Source organism: Suricata suricatta, chromosome 11 (assembly GCF_006229205.1).
Source record: "Suricata suricatta isolate VVHF042 chromosome 11, meerkat_22Aug2017_6uvM2_HiC, whole genome shotgun sequence".
NCBI lineage: Eukaryota > Metazoa > Chordata > Mammalia > Carnivora > Herpestidae > Suricata > Suricata suricatta.
In genome coordinates this window covers 27,249,792-27,271,466 of record NC_043710.1, presented here as the reverse complement: position 1 = coordinate 27,271,466, position 21,675 = coordinate 27,249,792, and the positions used below count along the sequence as shown (strand labels likewise).

The following is a 21,675-nucleotide window of genomic DNA, read 5'->3' as shown; positions in this document are numbered from 1 at the left end:
GCGGGGCTCGAACTCAGGCTGGGAGATCTTGACATGAGGTGAAATCGGACACTCAACCGACTAAGCCACCCAGGTGCTCCACAAAGTTAATATGTCTAAATACAGCATAGGTTTGTCTGTTGTTAGCTTTTTCATATATGATAATGTACTTCTTCAGCTTGTTTTTGTTTTACGTTGTTGCTTTGAGATTTATCCATGTTCGTAAAAGTATTTTCAGTGAATTCAGTTTTGCATGTCCTTAATTCTAACATACGCAATTTCTCTCACATTTTAACATCTTGAAATTGTGATACATCATCTTAAAATCAATGATGTCACACCCTTGTAATTGGTGTTTTCCTCTTTTTTTTTTTTTTATGGTACATGAATATATGATGATTGTGGTATAGGCCACACTTGTATTGTGTGCATTGTATGAAAAAGCCACACTTTATTCTTCTCTGACAATCAGGCTTTTTCAAAATTTTGCTATAAATATGCAGAATAGCAGTGAACATTATTTTACCTGTGGGTTTTTTTTTTTTTTTAACATGAGTTTCTGTAGGTGGGTTGAGTACTTGGTAGACTACTTTTTGTCAGTCTAATGGTATAAAATGGCATTTTACTGTAGTTTTAATTAGTGTTTTCCTTATTACTAGTGAGGCTGGCAATTTTTTAAAAATAAGTTTTGGTATGCATTTCCTTTTCTGTGAATTGCTTGTATATATTTTATGCCCATTTTTCTACTGAATTTTGCCAAACACAATATGATTTTTTCAGGTCTTGTCTTAGTTATGTGTGTTGTCAGAAAAGTCAGCTTTTCTCATCTTTCCCTTGTGCTTTTTCTATCTTTGTTTAAAGAAAACTTTTTTCAGAGGTTTGTGATTTGTTAAAAACATAACATCAATTTTAAACTGAAAGATATAAAAATATAAACCTCTATTTGGGCTGACCACGGTGTATTTTGTGTTGTGAGACATTTATAGTTGCAGGGTTCCCCCCACCACCTTAATGTTCTTTGGAATGAAAAGGTAGAAATTGGTGAAGGTTCCCCCCCTCTTTCTATTTATCCTCTTGAAGAAAATTCTAGCACTTCAGTTGGAGAATAATTAGAGCATGTGGGTGTGAAACTGTTCAAATGTAATGAGGGACAAATACAGCAATGTAAACTTTTTATAAGTTCACAGGTGGTCATTATATGATAAAAATTTGGGAAATAACTAACTGGAGACTTTTTTAAAAATAATAAAGCAGTGAAGATCCTCTTTCATTTTGGATAGGGTAGGGTGAGGTGGGTAGCCATTCCAAAATGAAGCATATGGTTACCTGTTCAGTCCATACAAAATACAAAGGAGTTTTATAAACTTTTTTGCCTTTAAAGTTTGTACATATTAAAAAAGACCGGAGTGTGGGGTGCCTGGCTTGCTCAGTCAGTGGAGCATGTGACTCTTGATCTTGGGGTTGTGAGTTCAAGCCCTACTTTGGGTTTAGAGATTACTTAAAGATAATAACCTTAAAAAAAAAAAGGCAAGAGTGATTAAATTCAGGTAAGTTAACTTGATTTTTTAAAAAATTGTACCCCAAATTTGAATTTACAAGTGAAAATAGTTTATAGAAGAGTTTTCCATTGAATTAAATTAGCAGTTTTTTTCTTCCCCAAAATTTATGATCTATTTCTTTGAAGTTGTCCTTAAAAAACCCTGATAGATTCACCTGTATTTTATTGTTACAAATTAAAGTTTAGGTAGCTAATGAAGCTAAACTCTTCTTCTTTTGCTTCATGTAATAACTGAGTCTTTACAGTTCAGACTTGTAACTGAGAATAGGCTAATTGTTGCAAGATACAAGTATGGTAGTAAAGGTAGACTTAAATAATATGAAGACATTATTTGATAATATTTACAGTGGATGTAGCTATAAGATGATTAAAAAGTAAATTATTTACAACTTTCATAGATTACTAACTCATTTGTCATATGAGAAATAAGTTGAAATTAGGCCAATTAGCAGAAAATTAAACTCCAGTTTAAATAGTACAGCTTTTATCTAAAGGTTTTCATTCACCATAAGTATTTCGTGGGCTGTTACATGATTTTTTTGAAAGTACATACAACAAATCAAAATATAATAAAAGTACTGTGCTTATGAGAGGTTTCAAAATAAAGTGGTCAGAATTCCATTGCAATAACAAATTGTTTAATTCATGGCTCTTTAATTAATTACTGTTTCATGAAAATAGTGTAATACTTTTTTAAGTATTCTTTTCTGTATTTAATACCTTACCTTTCAGATTGAAAGCTCTTTAGAAAAATGTCCCTTTGTCTCCTCTATGAAATGTTGACAAGTTTTCAGTTGAAGCATATTTTCTAGGTATACCGATTTTCTAGGTGTATTCATGAAAGCAAAATCTTTATGGGTAAACCAAGCTGGAATAATCTATAATTTACGTGAAACTAGATTATAGACACTATTGTTACTTTGAGATATTATTCTATCTTGTTTGATCTCTTTGTCAGACTTTGTGAAATCAAGGCATTTGTACATTTGCACAAAACTTTGAGTTGTAATACAACTGATGTTTGCAGTACCTTAGAAGAAAGTAAATTTGAAAATATGTGTGGCTTTAATACAACATTAGGTTTTATTCATTTAACTCTGTTCTAGAATTTGTGAGGAATGCAGAAGTTGTTTATGAATAGAATAACTTTTCTTTGGTTTACTAGCTGGGTGAATTAGGTTGACCCTGTTATTTTCAAAATGGCATTCTGCAGGGTTGAAAGTATTATATTGATGCATAAATCCTCTTTCTTAGAATGGCTTACTTACTGATTTGCACATAAAAATGTTTTGGTAAAGACCACCTTCCCTAAAGTGTTTTCACCTCTCTGAAAAAGTTTTGCTTTTGAATACTACCTCCTCTAAAGTGTTTACTTCTTCTGACTTCATCATACTTATGTATCAGGAAAAAGATTGAGAGCTACTGTATTCAGGTTTAGAATCTTGGATTCCTTTACTGCTAAGCATCTTTAAAAATACCTTTTGTGTTACGTAAGAGAAGTGTTAATTTTGAATCTATTTTACTAGAAGGAGAGGAACTAGAATTTAGCAAAGGATATTGCGAGTCTGTGTGGTGGGGGACGGATCATCAGAAAGAGATGGCAGGTCAAAGAAAGAGATCGATAATATTTTGAGGACAGAAAGTGAAGTGCTGTTTTGCATGTGCAGGTCAGATCTTGAGGTTTAATTGAGATGAAGGTGAGAAAGAGGGCTAGAAGAGATGTTTGGATCCAGGTAAAGACGGGAATAGGATGGGGATTTGGCGTAGTAGGGACTGCTTGTGTGGGTGGTGATGGTGGTGGTGTTTCCTTTGTTTTTTTAGCATGGTCAATAATTTTTACATAGTACTTTGCAGTCTTTTTGCCTCTGGTGCTGATCCTAGCATGCTGGAAGACAATTGTAATCTGTAATGTATGTTTGGTAATTTGACTAAAGACATCATTCTCTTAGTAAACTTAGTACTACTCTAACAGTGTAGAACATATATTACTGTTTGCATATAGGATAATCTCTAGCTCTGTTAGCTTTGATGCCATTAGATTTAAAGGTGCTTTGGTACATATTACTGATAAAACAATCATAACTGTATTTTTCATTTCCTGTTCCTTCAGTCTCCTTTTAAAGAGTTTGGTAATAAGTTCACTTTTGAAAGTGAACTGCACTTATGTCTGCTTATTTTAATATATATCCTGGAAACAGTTCATAGGTGTTTCTGAAAAGAACTCTGAAAGCAGGGTTTTTATGTAAACAGAATCAAAGGTTGACTTTGATCTAGTGTAGCTATTTGCTTATTTCAAGTTCAGTGAAAATATTCCCTAAGTAACTTGCTTTGAGGTGACTTTTTGTTGGTTGTTGTAATTTTTTTTTTTTTTGGATTGTGGAATAGTGGCTATAAATTTAATGCTTCAGTTTCTTATCCAAATAATAGATAATTTTTAGTGCAAAAAATTCTGTCTTCTTAAAAGACTTTTATTGTTATTTTCATTTATTCTTGTTGATCTTAAAATACTGATCATTTTCATATTTATATTTTAAGTTAAAGCTTGATGCTTTTAGTAATGTAATAATATCTGTACTTTCTGTTGATGGTCTGAAGGAGCTGGGGATTATTCAGTAGTCATTTGGGAATGCCCAGCTAATAATTTGGGTTTCTATAGAGTTTAGTCTTTAAAAAAAAAAAAAATTTATGCTTTTTTTAGATTTATTTTTGAGAGACAGAGACAGTGCGATCAGAGGAGGGTCAGAGAGAGAGGGAGGCACAGAATCCGAAGCAGGCTCCAGGCTCTGAGCTAGCTGTCAACACAGAGCCTGGTGCGGGGCTCGAACCCATGAACCATGAGATCATGACCTGAGCTGAAGCCGGACGCTTAACCGACTGAGCCACCCAGGCACCCCTAGAGTTTAGTCTTAAGTGTAGTATTTAATATTTGTCAAGAACTCAAATGAAAAAAATAGAAAGCTATTTGTTATAGCTATTGATGACATCAAGCTCCAGTAATTACAGCCAGTACTGATGAATTAGATTTAAAAATGGAGATTTGAGAACCACAATGAAATACCATTTCACACCCTTTAAGATGGCTATTACAAAGAAGAAAAAAAAAAGCATTGTTAAGGGTGTAGAGAAATTGAAACCTTTGTGCACTCCTGGTTGGAATTTAAATGGTACAGCTGCTCTGGAAAATAGATGATTCCTCACATTAAAAATAGAATTATTGTATAATCCAGTAATTCCACTTGTGGGTATATACACGAAAGATTTGAAAGTAGGGTCTTGAAGAGAAATTTGTACATTCATGTTCATAGCAGCATTCTTCATGATAGTGAAAAGGTGGAAGCGGCCCAAATATTTTTTTTTTAAGATTTTATTCTTAAGTAATCTCTGCACCCAATGTGGGGCTTGAACTCACAGCCCCAAGATTAAGTGTCACTGGCTGAGGTAGGCAGGCACCTCCCCCCAATATCTTTTGATGGCTGAATGAATAAACAAAACATGACATACACATATAATGGAATATTACTTAGTCTTAAAAAGGAAGGGAATTCTGACACATACTGCTACATGCATGAACCTTGAATACATTATGCTAAGTGAATAAACCAGTTATAAAAAAGCAAATATGGTATAATTTCATATATATAGGTACATAGAGTAGTTATAAATTCATACAGAGCATAGAATGGTGGTTGCCAGGGGCAGGGGCACTGGACAGTTGGTTAATGGATAGAGTTTCAGTTTCGGAAGAGGAGTAAAGTTCTGGAGATAGATTTTGGTGATTGTTGCACAACAGTGTGAGTATATTTCATACCCCTGAACTGTACACTTAAAAATAATAAATTTTGTGTTTCACATATTTTATCATATTTTTAAAAAATAAATTAAAAATTTGAGATTTGAACAAGTAAGAGATTAAGAGTCTCATGCTCTACCGACTGAGCTAGCCGGGCGGCTAGATTTGAACAAGTAAGAGAAAGTTGAGTAAGGAGAATGCAAAGCACCATTGCCTTTACTCAGACCTACTTGTGCTGTCACATACATTTTAAAGAAGAACCCAATTAATTACCTATGAGCTTTGTATAAGTTTGGCAGAATTATTCAGAATTTTCATATTGGCTAATAAATTGAATGTAAGATAGTAAAGTATTTCTATTTTTGCTTCCTCCCTTTTCAGAAAGTCTGAAAAGGGAACAAAAAAGAAAACGTGGTTAGTGGTGGTCAGACAGGCCCAGGTTTGCAGGTGTCAATGTTCGTTACATTGCTGTTTTGGTAATTATAAAAGGATGTGAAAAATTTGGATAGAGTTCAGATGGGTCTTAAAGTCTTTTAGAAGGTTGGAAAAATAAGGCCCTATTCAAGTACCTGAGATGATTACGCTTGAGGAATGGAAGCTTAATGGTTGCTCTCACAGGAGTCTTCACCATCCTCTGAGTGATATATTATAGGCAGCCCCAGCTCACAAAGGGGTAGTGTTTCAAAACTTCATTTCTTAGTCAGTTGATAAGAACAAATGACAAAGTCATAAATAATAAAGCTACAGAGGTATAATGTAGTTTGAATTGCAATGGAAAATAATAGGTAATAATAGTATTGTAATGAGTCAGTATTTTAGACTCCATGGACTTAAGCAGCTCCTGTGCTCTCCTTACTGTACTATATAAAATCCATAAACTCCAAGTATAAGATACTCTTATCAGATCATGAGTTTTATCTGGTGGAGGATTGGAGAAGGAAAGGCGTAATACCGGATATGGCAGGGAGTCACAGTGGCCAAGTTAATTAGTAGTTTAGAGTTCTTTGCTTGTGGTCCTTTATAGTAGCTATCTCCAGCACCACCCCCTTCCCTTCTTATGTGTTATATATATTATGGGACATTCTTCTCTGTGTTTATTTTCTAAAGTCCCCTTTGAGATTGGCCCTACACAGCACAGCAGTTGGTGAGGGGTACTTTTCTGAGCTTTCTTTAGTTGACCTTGGTTGGGGCTCTTGGTTTGTTTGCCTTCTAGCTTGGCATATTGGGAAAGAAAAGGTAGGAACAGCAGAGTTCAGAAATTGTACTGGTTTCTTAAATATCTGTATGTCAGTTACCTGGATCTCAGCTGTTGTCCATATAACACCTTGCTTTAAAATAGCGTGGATTGGGTGGTTCAGTTGGTTAAGCATCTGACTTCAGCTCAGGTCATGATCTCATGCTTTGTGAGTTTGAATCATGCCTTGGGCTCTGTGCTGACAGCTCAGAGCCTGGAGACGCTTTGGATTCTGTGTCTCCCTCTCTCTCTGCCCCTCCCCTGCTCATGCTCTGTCTTTCTCTGTCTCTCAGAAATGAATAAATGTTAAATTTTTTTTTTTAATGGCATGGATTGGTCTAGAGTGGTATGCATTTTATTCCCTAGGACTTCATCCTCATCTTTTCAGACTTGAGGGCCTTGGATTAGTAGGGCTTAAATTTGCTAAGCTTTTTGTACAATCTAGATCATTTTTTCTCAGATGTTAGTGTGAATCTAAATGGCTTTGGGAGCTTGTTTGTAAACATGCAGATGCCTGGATCTCACTATAAACCTATTGAATCAGAATCTTTCTGGGTGGAGTTTAAAATATTTTCACTTAACTCTTTATTAAGGAAAAATGTAATCAGTCAAAAGTAGAAACACTTTTTACTGACTATCAAGATCCTATAATGAACAGTTTATGGCTAATTTAATTTTACTCATATCCTCATCTATTTTCTCTTCTTTATTATTTTGAAGCAAATCCCTATATATTATTTCATTCTTTTAACCGTTTATATATTTTTGAAGGAGAGAGAGAGAGAGACAGCACATGAGCAGGAGAGGGACAGAGAGAGAGAGAGAGGGAGATACAGAATTGGAAGCAGTCTCAGTCTCTGAACTGTCTGCACAGAGCCTGACATGGGGCTCTAACTCAGGAGTCATGAGATCATGACCTGAGCTGAAGTTGGATGCTGAACCGACTGAGCCACCAAGGCGTCCTGAAATATATATATTTTAATAGGTTTCTCAGATGATTCAAAATTTTATTTTGAAAAGGCAATACATCTACATAGTAAAAATTAAAGTGGTAAAAAGGATATACAGGGGAAAGTAAATCATTTGCCTTCATAATTCTTGTTACTCTCCTCTAAGGCAAAGAAACCCACAGTTTGTCTGTATACAGATATTCAATGTATATGCAATATATACATATATAATTTTTTAAAAAAGTGTATTTATTTTGAGAGAGACCGAGAGTGGGGGAGGAGCAGAGAGAGAGGGGGCCAGAGGATCTGAAGAGGTTCCATGCTTTGCAGAGCCTGCTGCCGGGCTTGAGCTCCCAAGCTGCAAGATCATGACCTGGGACTGAAGTTGGACACTCAACCAACTGAGCCACTCAGGCACCCCAAATAACTCTTTTATTTTATACATGGTAATATCTATTGTAAAGGGCACATTTTTCTGAATCTTAACTTTCTTCATATAACAATATAGGAATCGTTCTGTTACAGGATAGATTATTTTCATTCTTTTTAAAGATTGTAGTTGGTCTGTGTATCAAGGTGTGTTTACCCAGCGCATTTTGAATGGGGGTTCAGGTTATATCCAATATCATGTTTCTTTATACAGTACTGCGTGGATAGTCTTTATTATGTCTGAGGTGCCTGATCTATGTCAGTTTTGTTAGATATTGCCAAAATACTTTTCCCTTTTCTGTGTATGATAATGCATGGTTTTCCAGGCTCATCAATTCCATTTTAAAGATGCTTTTCATGTCTCTCCTTTTGAGGTTCATGTGTTTCTTTAAATCCACAGGTATATTTATAATAACTGTTTTAGAAATTTTTATCTCTGAGTTTCATCATCTGTTTCTCTCAGTCTATTTCTGTGGGTGTCAATCACAGAAGTGGTTTGAAATGAGAATCGCTGTAATGCCAAATTGCTGAAGAGAAAGTTGGGATCCACACAAACAGCACTAAGTGAATTAGCTCATGGGTTCAATATATTTAAAAGGACTTTTCCCTGTGGCTTTTCTCATTAAAAGGAGATAAATAGGTGGAATTTTGAAACTTCTGATGCTGGATGAAATGGTTTGGAACCCAGAATTTCAATTTACAGTTTTTTCTTACACAGTGAACATGACATCTTAATTTGTGTAATAAGGTTTTATTACTCATTTCTTACCAAAACCAGATCAGTTTAGAAATGTAGTAGGTAGTTATTAAGAAATGTTTGTTTATTTTGAGAGAGAGCAGGAGCAGGGGAGAGGCACAAAGAGAGTAAGAGTAAATCCCAAGCAGGCTCTGCATTGTCAGCCTAGAGCCTAGTGTGGAGTTCAGACTCACAAACCACGAGATCATGACCTGAGCTGAAACCAAGAGTTGGACGCTTAACTAACTGAGCCACCCAGATGCCCCAGAAATAAAATCTTAAAAAAAATGTTTAGGAAGTTGAAAGAGGCATAAATTTATCCTTTTGTGTGAAGGGCAGTGTATTTTCCTGTTCTTTTACTGCACCCTAGCTATGTGACCTTGGCCAATTACCTAGTTCCTCTTGAGTTTTAGGTTTCTTAACAGCAAATTGGGAAGATATTAACATGATTAAATAAAATATTGCAAATAAAGCACTTATTAAACCTTTGCATAGTAATTCCCTCCATACGTGGTGACTCGTACAATTTTAAATATTACATATATTACATATTGTGACAGCAGTCGGTTGTTTTTGAGATAAGGAATTGATGTTTGATTTGTTAAAACAAGATGAGACTGCCTAGTTAATAACAATACAGATTTTTAAGTTGTGAGGAATGGAAATATATTAAAACTAATTAGACCGGGGCACCTGGGTGGCTCGTCGGTTAAGCATTGGCTTCGGCTCAGGTCATGATTTCATGGTTTGTGGGTTCGAGCCCTGTGTTGGGCTCTGTGCTAACAGCTAGCTCAGAGCCTGGAGCCTGCTTCAGATTTTGTGTCTCCCTCCCTCTCTGACCCTCTCCTGATCTCACTGTCTCTGTCTCTCAAAAATAAATTAAAAAAAAAAAAACATAAAAAAAACCTAATTAGACCAATTCATGTTTATTGAGCACCAACTCTATAACCTGGGCACCTTATTTCAGATCTGGTGTGAAAGAGTGATGGATACATTCACAATTAGAGTATGATGTAATATCATGTCATGAATGCTAATTAGAAGAACATAGAAGCTTTTATTAGAGCACTGAATGCCCAACTGTGGTCTAGAGGGTGAGTGGTGAGTGTGTATTCCAAGAAAATCTTTAGTAAAAAGGTATTGTATCACTTTGATCTGAATGTAAAGAAGTCTGCTTAAGTGTACAAGGGTGGATGTGGAAAAAGACATTAAGGAGAATATCATGCAAAGAACCGACATCTGGTTTAAATACTTATTTTTACAATTGATTATTTTGTCTGGGGCATTTTTTGAACTTTAGATATAAGGAATGTGACTATATGCAGTGTATGTTTTCTTGTCGTTGGTTCATAAATGATAATTTGGTTATAGAATGCTTTACTTTTGCCAAATATGTATAGGTAAGAGATCTGTATTTTTTCCTCTTGGGGCAAAATGGTTGGCATAGTTCCTAGGGTGTATCTTGGCCATTATAGCTGCGTGGTAAATATTTTTTGGTTAACTGAATGCGCTCAATTCCTTATTCCCAGGCTTATATTCACTACTCAAAATAGCTGAAACACTGCTAAGATATGATGGAGATACTGAAATGCTTATCTTCTCTCAGGGAAAAAAATCTTAATGGAGTTCAATTATTTTTATAAATTATGGACTTGACCCCTGAGAGTTTTCTTTATGAGATTTAAAGTTAAAAACAAATTTTTTTTTGTAGTTAATACTGTTTCTTTCTTTCCTTCTTCCTTCCCCCCCCCCCCACCCCAGGTATGGCCTCACAAGTCTTGGTCTACCCACCGTATGTTTATCAAACTCAGTCAAGTGCCTTTTGTAGTGTGAAGAAACTCAAAGTAGAGCCAAGCAGTTGTGTATTCCAGGAAAGAAACTATCCACGGACCTATGTGAATGGTAAAAACGTTGGAAATTCTCATCCTCCCACGAAGGGTAGTGTTTTTCAGACAAGGATACCATTTAACAGACCTCGAGGACACAACTTTTCGTTGCAGACAAGTGCTGTTGTTTTAAAAAACACTGCGGGTGCTACAAAGGTCATAGCTCAGGCACAGCAGGCTCAAGTGGAGGCACCTCAGATTGGGGCGTGGCGACACAGGTTAAATTTCCTAGAAGGCCCCCAGCGATGTGGATTGAAGCGCAAGAGTGAGGAGTTGGATAATCATAGCAGCGCAATGCAGATTGTCGATGAATTGTCCATACTTCCTGCAATGTTGCAAACCAACATGGGAAATCCAGTGACAGTTGTGACAACCACCACAGGAACAAAACAGAATTGTACCACTGGAGAAGGTGACTATCAGTTAGTACAGCATGAAGTTTTATGCTCCATGAAAAATACTTATGAAGTCCTTGATTTTCTTGGTCGAGGCACTTTTGGCCAGGTAGTCAAATGCTGGAAAAGAGGGACAAATGAAATTGTAGCAATCAAAATTTTGAAGAATCACCCTTCTTATGCACGTCAAGGTCAAATAGAAGTGAGCATATTAGCAAGGCTCAGTACTGAAAATGCTGATGAATATAACTTTGTACGAGCTTATGAATGCTTTCAGCACCGTAACCATACTTGTTTAGTCTTTGAGATGCTGGAACAAAACTTGTATGACTTTTTGAAACAAAATAAGTTCAGCCCCCTGCCACTAAAAGTAATTCGGCCCATTCTCCAACAAGTGGCCACTGCACTGAAAAAATTGAAAAGTCTTGGTTTAATTCATGCTGACCTCAAACCAGAAAATATTATGTTGGTGGATCCTGTTCGGCAGCCATACAGGGTTAAGGTGATAGACTTTGGGTCGGCCAGTCATGTTTCAAAGACTGTTTGTTCAACATATCTACAATCTCGGTACTACAGGTAGGTGACAGCTACTTTTTCACTGTTTGATATATGTTGAATTTTGGCTAAATGAAACAATTTTGCATGTGTACATGGAGAAAAAGATGGCTCGGGTAAATAAATAAATCCATACAAGATCGGTTTAGGTTTGAGGTGTTATAAAGATTTTTTTTAAATTTAGGCATAAAATCTGCCTAACCAGAGTAGAAATCTCTCCTGCAGTTCCATGACAAAGACGTTTGGTATTTTTATTGTTAATGGAAGACCTGAAGGAATGGCAGGTTATTAATGATGATCAAACATAAGTCTTCAAATATTGGGAAAGGGTTTGTAGTATTTTTGTATATGTATCTTTGGGTATTTTGGCACTTAAAGAGAACTAACTTATTAAAGATAAGGAAGTGTGACTGAATACTTAGAAAAGTTATAGATAAGGATTCAAAAGGCTTTTCTGATTGGTGATTTTAAGATTCAGACACACTTCCATGGCTGCCTTGAATTTTCAGGCAACTCTTCCATAACCGGTTCATTATACTTCCATCTGTATGTTATGGGTAATGGGTTTTTGGTGTTGGTGCTATGGGTGGAATTTAAAGAAGAAAATAATTTCCATGTAAATATTTGATAAAGTGCTATAGTATCATGATTAATATAGTGTTAGCCTGGAGTTTTATATGTAGTCTTAAGGGCTAATGATTATTAGGATTCAAAATATCTTCTTAAGTATGTAAAATGGTTTTAGATTCATAGTTTTATAATTTTGAGGTATTGTTTTCATTTCAGCTAGAATGAATTTGTGGTCTTGGTATACTTTAGAGCCCCTAAACAGTGGGTAAATACAGGAGCTGCCAATACTGGCCATTTATATGTTAGTGAATAGACAGATACATGCAGTTTGTTGTTGAAAATTGTTAGAACATGAGGATTATGTTCTAACAGCAAGGGTTGTTTTTTCCTGGTGTAGTATCTACCTTTGTACTATATCTTTCATTCTGATTAGTGTCTTGCAAATATGTACTTTAGTATCCAGGACAACATATAGGAGAAATTAATTAGCTACTAAAAAACAAACTCCAGATGTACACCCTACCTTTAGTAGGTTATCAGAAGGAGTCCCACATATGTCACATAGTGATAATTTACTAAAATATATATCAGAAATTAGGAATATAGCCTAATTATTCTTCAGTGTATTCCTAGTTGCTAGATACTATCCTTAAAGTCTTTTACATGGTTTAAAAGATACTGTAGTTGTGTTAGAGTATTAGGTCCTACTTAATATATCATATAATTACATTTATTTGCTCCTCTGTACTTCTGACATTTTTTTTAATATAATGGAATATAGGATTGGCTCTTAGTTCATTTTCTGGAAAAATATCTTAAAATCTTATTTAACAGCATGAGAAGAATAGTGTTTTTTTCCCCCCTCCCTTTGTACTCTGTGGGTTCTGTCTTAAGAGCTTTTAGTTGTCAGCTAGCATATTATATAAACCCTAGGCTCCAGCTGCTTGGGCTCTATATTTAGTTCACTTGTTAGTAAATGACTTCATTTTATTTGGGTCCTGCATTATACTGCATATCAGATTTAGCTCTGTGTGATACCTACACTTCTTTTCTTTATTGAAATCTTTTGGATGAGAGTAAAAAAAAAAAAAAGCTTTATTTTTTATACTTGAGAACATTTATTAAACATTTATTAAATGTTTCAGGGGAGTAAAGGAAATCCTTTAAAAAGCAATCTGAAATGCTAAATATTTTATGATGTTGGTTTCTAGCATTGGGCCTTTGCACAAATATTAGCCTCTGTTGGGAATGAGGAAAAAAAACTATGAATAATTGCTAAGTTCAATGAGTAAGTTTCTAATTTGTTTTTATGTATATATTTCAAGTAGGTAATTTACCTGAAGTTAAGAAGATATATATACAATTGCTAAATTACAGGTTCTTTGTTTAGAGTAAAAAAAAAAAATGAGGTTCTAATTTGTAAACAAGGACTCTGCTAGTAGAGTTTTGATGTTGCTTGGATAAAAACCTTTTAAAAGGACTTTATGTTAGTTAGATGGAAGAGTTAGAAGAGTTAGTATTAAGGTAGGGTGGTGAAAGATAGTGTCATATAGTCCTTAATCATGTACTATTTTGATATTTAGTGTAATTTTGCACAAAAATAGGTAACCATTAATCTTTTTCAATATTTGTTCACCATTTCTGGCTTAGTTTTTGACTAAGGTTACTTTTATATTTGAGTAGACAGTAAGCAAAAGTGTCTTCTATTTGATTTTTAACTCTTTGTTAAAACAAAACTCTTTGTTAAAAATATGTTGTATTTAAAAAATGAAAGCAGGAAGTGGAAACTTACCAAATTAAATATTTTTGAGCTAATCACAGTATGAACACACATGGAACACCAAGTTCCAAGGTAAACGATTTGTGTTTAAACATAGGTTCATGTGTTATTCTGTTTCTTTGAACTGGGCAACACAGAAATGTAGTAGGGATATCTTAAAATAGCCAGGGGACAGTGGCCAGAAATTGTTGACTACTATAGATGGTGAGGCTGTCTACCTCTTGCAGTGATATAAGCCAGAAGTACATGCTAAGGGCATTGATTTGCTCAAGGTCAGCATGGTCTAAATTCAGCTGCGTGAGTATGGTTTCTGTCAGGAGCATGCAGGACTCTTGAGCACATAAAAGGTTTTAGCAGCAGAAGGTGCCGTGTTTCTGAGGTGTGGTGACAGCATTCGGGTTATGAAGATCTTTCTCTTTTTCTTTTAAATATAGAATTCTAGCCTGTGGTTTGAGTTATTTCAGACCATGCAGACAGGAAAGTGTGCTGTAAAGTAACCCGAAAAGCAGTTGTATGCTTAGCTAGTTTACTAAGTAATGTAGCACTTGTTGTTGTTGTGGTATAGTGTTAGTTCTATTTTGCCTGTAAGAGTTGACAGAATGGCATGTAATGAATGATAAGCAATTAATTTAGGCTTTTCTGTTTTTGTTTAGGGTAATTCCCATCCCCTTATGCATTTTTAGATCCAGAAGTATCAAAGACAAAGATCCTGTAACAAAATTAAGGTACATAGAATGACCCATACAATAATAACTAATACATTATGTATGGTACTCCTATAATAATAGAAGACTGTGTAGGTATACTACGTTTTTTCTAGTGCTTTTATGTATATTTCCTAGTTTGTTTCTCATGTCTCATCCCTATGAGTTAGGTAAGATAACTGGTAGAATTCTTATTTGAGTAGGTAAAAACTGAGGCTCATAGAAGTCAAACAGGTCCTAATTCACACTCCAAGTTTAACTCAATTTTTGTTGAGTTTTTTTTTTGTGTGTGTGCTAGCACAGTGTTAGGAATACAGATATGGTTTAACATGATTTCATCATTTGATGGAGGAAAAAAATAATTTGTCTCGAAGTCCTAAGATACAGGGGTGTGTAGGGAGCTGTGGGAGCACAGAGGAGAGTACTTAACCTAATTTGAGCATTCAGAGAGACTTCCAGGGAGAGATGACCCCTGAATGAGCCTTAAGAGTAGAGAAGGAGTTAGGCTGACTAGTGTTAAAGTGTTCTCTTTCACTAAACCACCTTTACCTAAAAAGACTCAGTATTGGCTAAGATTCCTATTAATTTCTTCTCTGTATCATGAAATAGTTATTTTTACTTGGAAATCCAAATAAAAGTTTGTCAGTGGGGTTTCATTTTAACAGAAGTTTTAATCGAAATTTCCAAAAGTCTATAATGAAGTAGTTTTCAGTGCCATACATGGTGGCCATAGACATAGATCTTTCTCTCTCTCTCTCTCTCTCTCTCTCTCTCTCTCTCTCTCTCTCTCTGTCTCCAAATAAAAATTTTGGCAGGGCTCTTTTTTTTTTTTTTAAATGTTTGTCTATTTTGAGAGAGAGGGAGCATAAGAAGGGGAGGGGCAGAGAGAGAAGGAGAGAGAATCTCAAGCAGGCTCCACACTGTCAGCGCAGAGCCAAACATGAGGTTGATCCCGCAAGTCATGGGATCATGGCCTGAAATGAAATCCAGAATTATTTCAAAGCAAAATTTAAAATACAAAAACAAAAAAAAGTAACTCCAGTAACTTTTTGCATGAAATCAAGAGTTGGCTGGCCACTTAACCATCTGAGCCATCCAGGTGCCCCAGAAATTTTGGTAGGAATCTTTTAAATTTTTTTCTTTAAACAACTTTATTGAGATGTAATTCATGTACCATGAATTTTACCCATTTGAAGTATACAGTTCAATGGTTTTTAGTATATTCATGGTTGTGCATCATCACAGTGATCAATTTTAGAATATTGTCTTTACCCCTAGCAGAACCCCCTTTCCCATACCCTCTAGCCATCTTTCCCCAATCTCCTTATTCTCTACGCCCTAGGTAATGAAAAATGTTTTTAGAACATGTATTTTGAGAGAAAGAGTGTGCACGTGCAGGGGAGAGAGAGCACGAGAATCCCAAGTAGGCTTCATGCTCTCAGCACAGATTTTCTATGCAGGGCTTGATCTCAAACTGAGAGATCATGATCTGAGTTGAAATCAAGAATTTGATGCTTAACCAGTTGACTGAGCCACCCGGGTGTCCCAAATCGACTTTCTGTCTCTATAGATTTGCACATTCTGAGCATTTCATAAAAATGTATTCATGGAATATGTGGTCATTTTGTTTCTACTTAGCATAATGTTTTGAAGGTTCATCTATCCTGTAGCATGTTATTAGTAATTAATTTCTTTTTGTTGTTACAAAATATTCCATGTATAGATACATTATATTTTATGTCCTTCATTTAATGGAGACCTTTTAAAATGTTATCAGCAGAAAGATACATGAATAGAAAACTGTACAATGGTACATGATTAAGTCTTTAATCCGAGATATTTAATGCATATAAAGTGTAAAGTATTATGCTGGGTGATGGTTATTCATTTAGGAGCAGAAATGTAGACCTAACCATTATGTTGCTTATAAGCTAATGGGTAGAGAACCAAAAAGGTAACATAGTACTCTCTGATGGAAAGGAACAGGGAGAGAGAATAACAGGATGGAGTTACTTTTTTTGTTTTTGTATTTTAAATTTTGCTCTGAAATAATTTTAGGAATACAAAAAAGTTGCAAAAATAGTACAAAGTACGCCTGTATACCTTTCACCTGGATCCTCTGTTTCAAATTTAAAAATTTTATCACTATAGTTTTATCACTCATTCTTGCTCTGTGTACACACATTTTTTCTTGCAGTGTTTGAGAGTAACTTTCAGACCTGAAACCCCTTTACCTCTAAATATTTTCATGTGTGTTTCCTAAACATAAGGGCATTCTCTTGCCTAACCCCAGTACAATGATTAAAATCATCATCAGTTAACATCAATTCAGTATTATTGATTTGATGAACTGTTTGAACCACTCAAAATACTATTTGATTTGAGGAAATTAAAATCAATTTAATACTAGTATGGCTTATTTATAGACTTCATTCACGTATTACCAGTTTCCTCACTAATGACCTTTTTCCTGTCCAGAATTCAATACAAGATCACACATTGCATCATTTCCCATGTATGTCCCTTTAATGTCCTCTCATCTGGAGTAGTTCTTTGGTTCTTTCTTTGCCTTCCATAACCCTGACACTTACAAAGAGTACTGGATAGTTGTTTTGTAGAATGCTGCTTAATTTTGGTTTGTCTGATGTTTCCAATTTTTAGACTAACTTTGCAGAAGTGATGTTGTGTCCTCACATATTGGTAGGCAGATGTCAGTTTGTCCCATTACTGGTTAACTAAGATTGCTTGGTTGAAGTGGTGACTGCCGGGTTTTTCCACTATAAGGTTTTTTTTCTTTGTAATTAATAAGTATCTTGGGGAGAGATACTTTGAAACTGTACTGTTTTCTCATCTAATTTTCATGGACCAATTTTAGCATCCATCCACTGGTGAATTTGGCTTGAAGTAGTTTTAAATATGGGGCTGTGAGATGTTGATTTTCTAATTCTGTCCTTCCCCTGTAAGGAATTCTTATAAATTCTCTTATAAAGGAAGAGATTTACTTAGTATTTAAATTTGTTTCTGCATGGATTCATGGATTCATATTCAAAGGGTTATAATCTGTTACTTATTGTTATTTTTTTTTAGTGGATAATTGTCCTAAACTGTCCAGGTTTAAACTTGCTTCTTGTGTCTCTTTGCCATGGTCCCCTTCTCCTTGGAGTGCTTACTTTCTGGTACCACCAGATGTTCCAGACTGACTTGGTGTCTTTCCTTCCCCAACCCTGGTATTGGCCATTTCTCTAAGGAGCTCTGGTTCCTTTTATTGGAGAATGGTGCTTAGAAAACAAAATCTGGAAGCTAGTGCCAGATGTGCTCATAGCGTTGAGTGTTCTTGCTTTTAGACCCTTGGGTGGTGAAGCTAGAAAATGTGTGTCTGTGTTAGTGTAATTCTGTATCTATCTGTTTATATATTAAAACCATGAATTCATACTGATATGTCTAGTTCTAATACCTCCAGAGTTCATTCTGTCCTTCTTCCTTTATTTATAATCCCTTTTATGATATCAAGAAACTTGGATCTCATTATCCACAATATGTTACTTATTAGTTCAGTTCTAGAATTCACTTAACATATTTTTGGTATTGCTACCTGTACCATTGCTAATTTACTAACCCGAGTACAACATTTGTTTACAGTTCTTTTATTCTTTAGCCATAGACTTGGGGCATGTAGTCAAAATAGTGTGTTTTAAGTTACTTAGGTTCTTCCTCCACTGTCAGTGTGATTAATATGTTGTTTACTTTAAATATATTTAAGTTCATTTCTTTGTATTTCATTTTGGATCCACCCATGTCCTTTTTTGTTTATTTGACTATGTGAAACATTAATTAAAGTTCTAAAACTCAGAACCATGCTAAAACCATCAGAAGTGTCTGTCACTCCCTCTTCACTGTCCTTCCCACCTCATTTGTACCTAACCCCCTTTGGTAACCATTCTCATTAGTTTTCAGTTTATTCTTCATGGGGGGGGAGGGGGAGGGGGGGGGGGGGGGGGGGGGGGGGGGGGGGGGGGGGGGGGGGGGGGGGGGGGGGGGGGGGGGGGGGGGGGGGGGGGAGGGGGAGGGAGGGGGAGAGAGAGAGAGAGTGTGTGTGTGTGTGTGTGTGTGTGTGTGTGTGTGTGTGTTTGGCAGGGGGTTACATGAGCAGATAAATGTCTATTTTTATTCAGTTTCCTTTCTTACAGTAAAGATAACATACTATAGCTACCTGTTTGCACTTGGCTGTTTTCCCTTAACAGTGTTTCCTGGAAATCTCTTTATGTCATTTCATAAAGATCTTTCTCATTCTGTTTTATTGTTGAATAGTACTTCATTATGTGGATTTCCATAGTTTATTCAGCCACTTTTCTAGTTATTGACATAGTGTTTCACAATTACAATTTCAAAGAATAGCTTTGTGCATATATAATTTTGTATTGTTCAAGCTGTAGCTTCAAGGTAAATTTTCAGAAGTGGGATTATTTAGTCAAAAAGTAAATGCATGTATAGTTTTGTTAAATATTGCCAAATTTCAGTCAGTAAGAACTGTACCAGTTTGCATTCCTATCAGCAGTATATGCCTGTTTCTCTGCAGCATTGTTAGTAGAATGTTATTTAACAATTTTGCCAATCTAATGGTATATCTCTGTAGCTTTAATTTTTATGCCTCATTATGGGTGAGACATAATAAGTGTTTGAGTCATTTTAAAATTGTGTGTGTGAGTGGATTTTCTGTTCATATCTTTTGCCCATTTTTGTATTAAGAGTTGACCATCTTACTTTGCCCATCAGTTAAAATAATCTTTTATATATATAGAATATTAATTAGTCCCTTATTCATCATAGATATTGCATTTTTTTTTCATTTTGACTTTTTGATGTTTCTTTGTTTCCCAGGTAAAAATTTTTTGTGTGTTGTCAATTTTATCAATCTTCTCTTTCATTGCCCCTGGATTTTAAGTCATAGTTAGAAAGCCTTTTCCCATGCTGAGTTCAAGGAGGCATTTACCGGGGTGCCTGGGTGGTGCAGTTGGTTAAGTCCCCGGCTTCAGCTCAGGTCATGCATGATCTCATGGTTTGTGGGTTTGAGCCCTACATAAGAGTCTGTGCTGACAGCTCAGAGCCTGGAGCCTGCTTTGGATTTTGTGCCTCCCTCTCTCTCTGCCCTTCCCCCTCTCATGCTCTGTCTGTCTGTCTCTCAAAAATAAACATTAAAAAAAACCAAGGCATTTTACCCTATTTTCTTCTAGTACTTACTGAATTTCGTTTTAAAATATTTCGATCTTTAGTCTATTTTAAGTTTATTCTTGTAATTTGTTGAGGTATGGATCTAATGTTTTTGTTTTTGTTTCAAGCATCTAATTAGTTGTAAGGACTTTAGATTGGGTTGACAGGGAAAAATTCCTAAGGACATGATATATTAAACTGAGGCCTAAAGGGAGACCCCCAACCAGAGTGAGTGGAATTGAGAGCCTTGGGCAAAGAAAGCCTGTGCGAAGCTCTTGAAGGTGGTAAGAGTTTGATAAAGAATCTGAAAGCTTGCCAGTGAGACTTAGGTGTAGCAGAGTGGATGAAGTAGGGATGATTTGAGGGTGGAGGGTAGCTGCTATGGTTTATGTTTTAATCACTTTAACTGCTCTTTGAGGAGGAAGAGGACCAGAATGAGAGTAGGAGTAGGAAAACCATTAGGAAAAAGGCATTAAGGAGAGGACGTGGTGGCAGTGCATAGAAATGGATAGATTTAAGATACCTTTTGGTCTTAGTGTGGTTATTTTGCCTTTTAGTAGGCTATTCCCCCCCTTTTAGTAGGCTATTTATTTAGTAGTATTTTCCCCTATCTGGGGAAAAATACTTTGTTATCATTGATGATATTTGTTGACTGAATTTGTGTGTGAATTTAGACATGCACCTGACTCCTATGAATGTAAATATATAAATGTATATTTAACACCATATGTTAAACCTCATTAAAAACAAACAAAAAACAAATAAGAAAAACAAAGGAACTTGGAAAACTCTCCATTAGCAGTATTTTGACATGACTGCCTGAGCCAGAGGAAGTGAAACATAGCCTTTGAAATTTTTTTAAGCTAAATCACATTTTGTTTTTAAAGTTGCATGATTTCAGGAGTGCCTTGGTGGCTTAGTCAGGTAAGTTTCCAACTCTTGATTTTGACTTAGGTTATGATCCCAGGGTTGTGGGATTGAGACCCACATTAGGCTCTGTGCTCTAAGAGTGGAGATCTGGATTCTCTCTCTCTATCTCTCTCCCCACTCCTTGGGCTCGTGCTCTCGCTCTTAAAAATAAATGATTGAATTATTTCAGGCTGATTTGTTTTATATTTCCTCCAGATCATGGCTAGTATGACTACTAAAATGACTACTTTTTGTTATCATGTATTAAGATAAACATTTCTATAAAAATAGGCTCACAGATTACATTTTGTTTTTCAGTTTGCTTTTAACTGTACACTTGATTCCCCCCCAGTGTAAATTTCTGTAGATTATACTATGAAACTGTTACATAGAATGTTCATGTGTGAACTCATTTAGATACTAATTGAACAGATTAACTGTGAAGAGACAGTTACAAGGCAATAGAGAAAATTTGGATGTCAGATGATATAGGGAAATATTTTTTTATTATGTGTGATAATAACATTGTAGTTATTATTTAAGTATCCCTTAGCATTAAATGTTGAAGTATTTATAAATGAAATTATATATATGGGATTTGCTTACTACCACCTAGTGGATAACCATTAATTATAATCTTAGTCTTTTTGTTGATGCATTGGTAATTTTTGAAACTGGGTTATTGGTAGATGGTGGTTCACACATCAGCTGTGTTTGATGTTTTCTGTAGTACAAGTAAATAAATACAGTTAGGTCTTAAATACTGTAAAACTAGATGCCAAAGGGTGGGTGGGGTGCTGTGTGGAATAAATGAAGGAGATTAAGAATATACTTATTGTGATGAGTGTTGACAAAACAAACAAATCACACTAAATGCCAAAAATTGTTATTATAGTTATTAATATTATAAATGTGAAAAATCCAAGGAATATGCTGGTAGTTTTCTAGAGTGTGCTTTTATCAAAAGCAGGAGTTTTTGGTATATAAACCTC

General features: G+C 35.5%; 1 protein-coding gene across 8 annotated transcripts in view; it reads left to right on the top strand.

Annotated features, from left to right (window-relative positions):
- The window catches only part of HIPK3 (homeodomain interacting protein kinase 3), an 88,317-nt gene that overhangs the window by 17,418 nt on the left and 49,224 nt on the right, over window positions 1–21,675 (top strand). For all 8 annotated transcript variants that reach the window (XM_029956701.1, XM_029956702.1, XM_029956705.1 and 5 more), the window contains exon 2: window positions 10,438–11,533. In XM_029956701.1, the coding sequence (XP_029812561.1) occupies window positions 10,440–11,533 (1,094 nt within the window). In that variant the 5' untranslated portion in view covers window positions 10,438–10,439. The remainder of the gene's footprint in view (window positions 1–10,437; window positions 11,534–21,675) is intronic.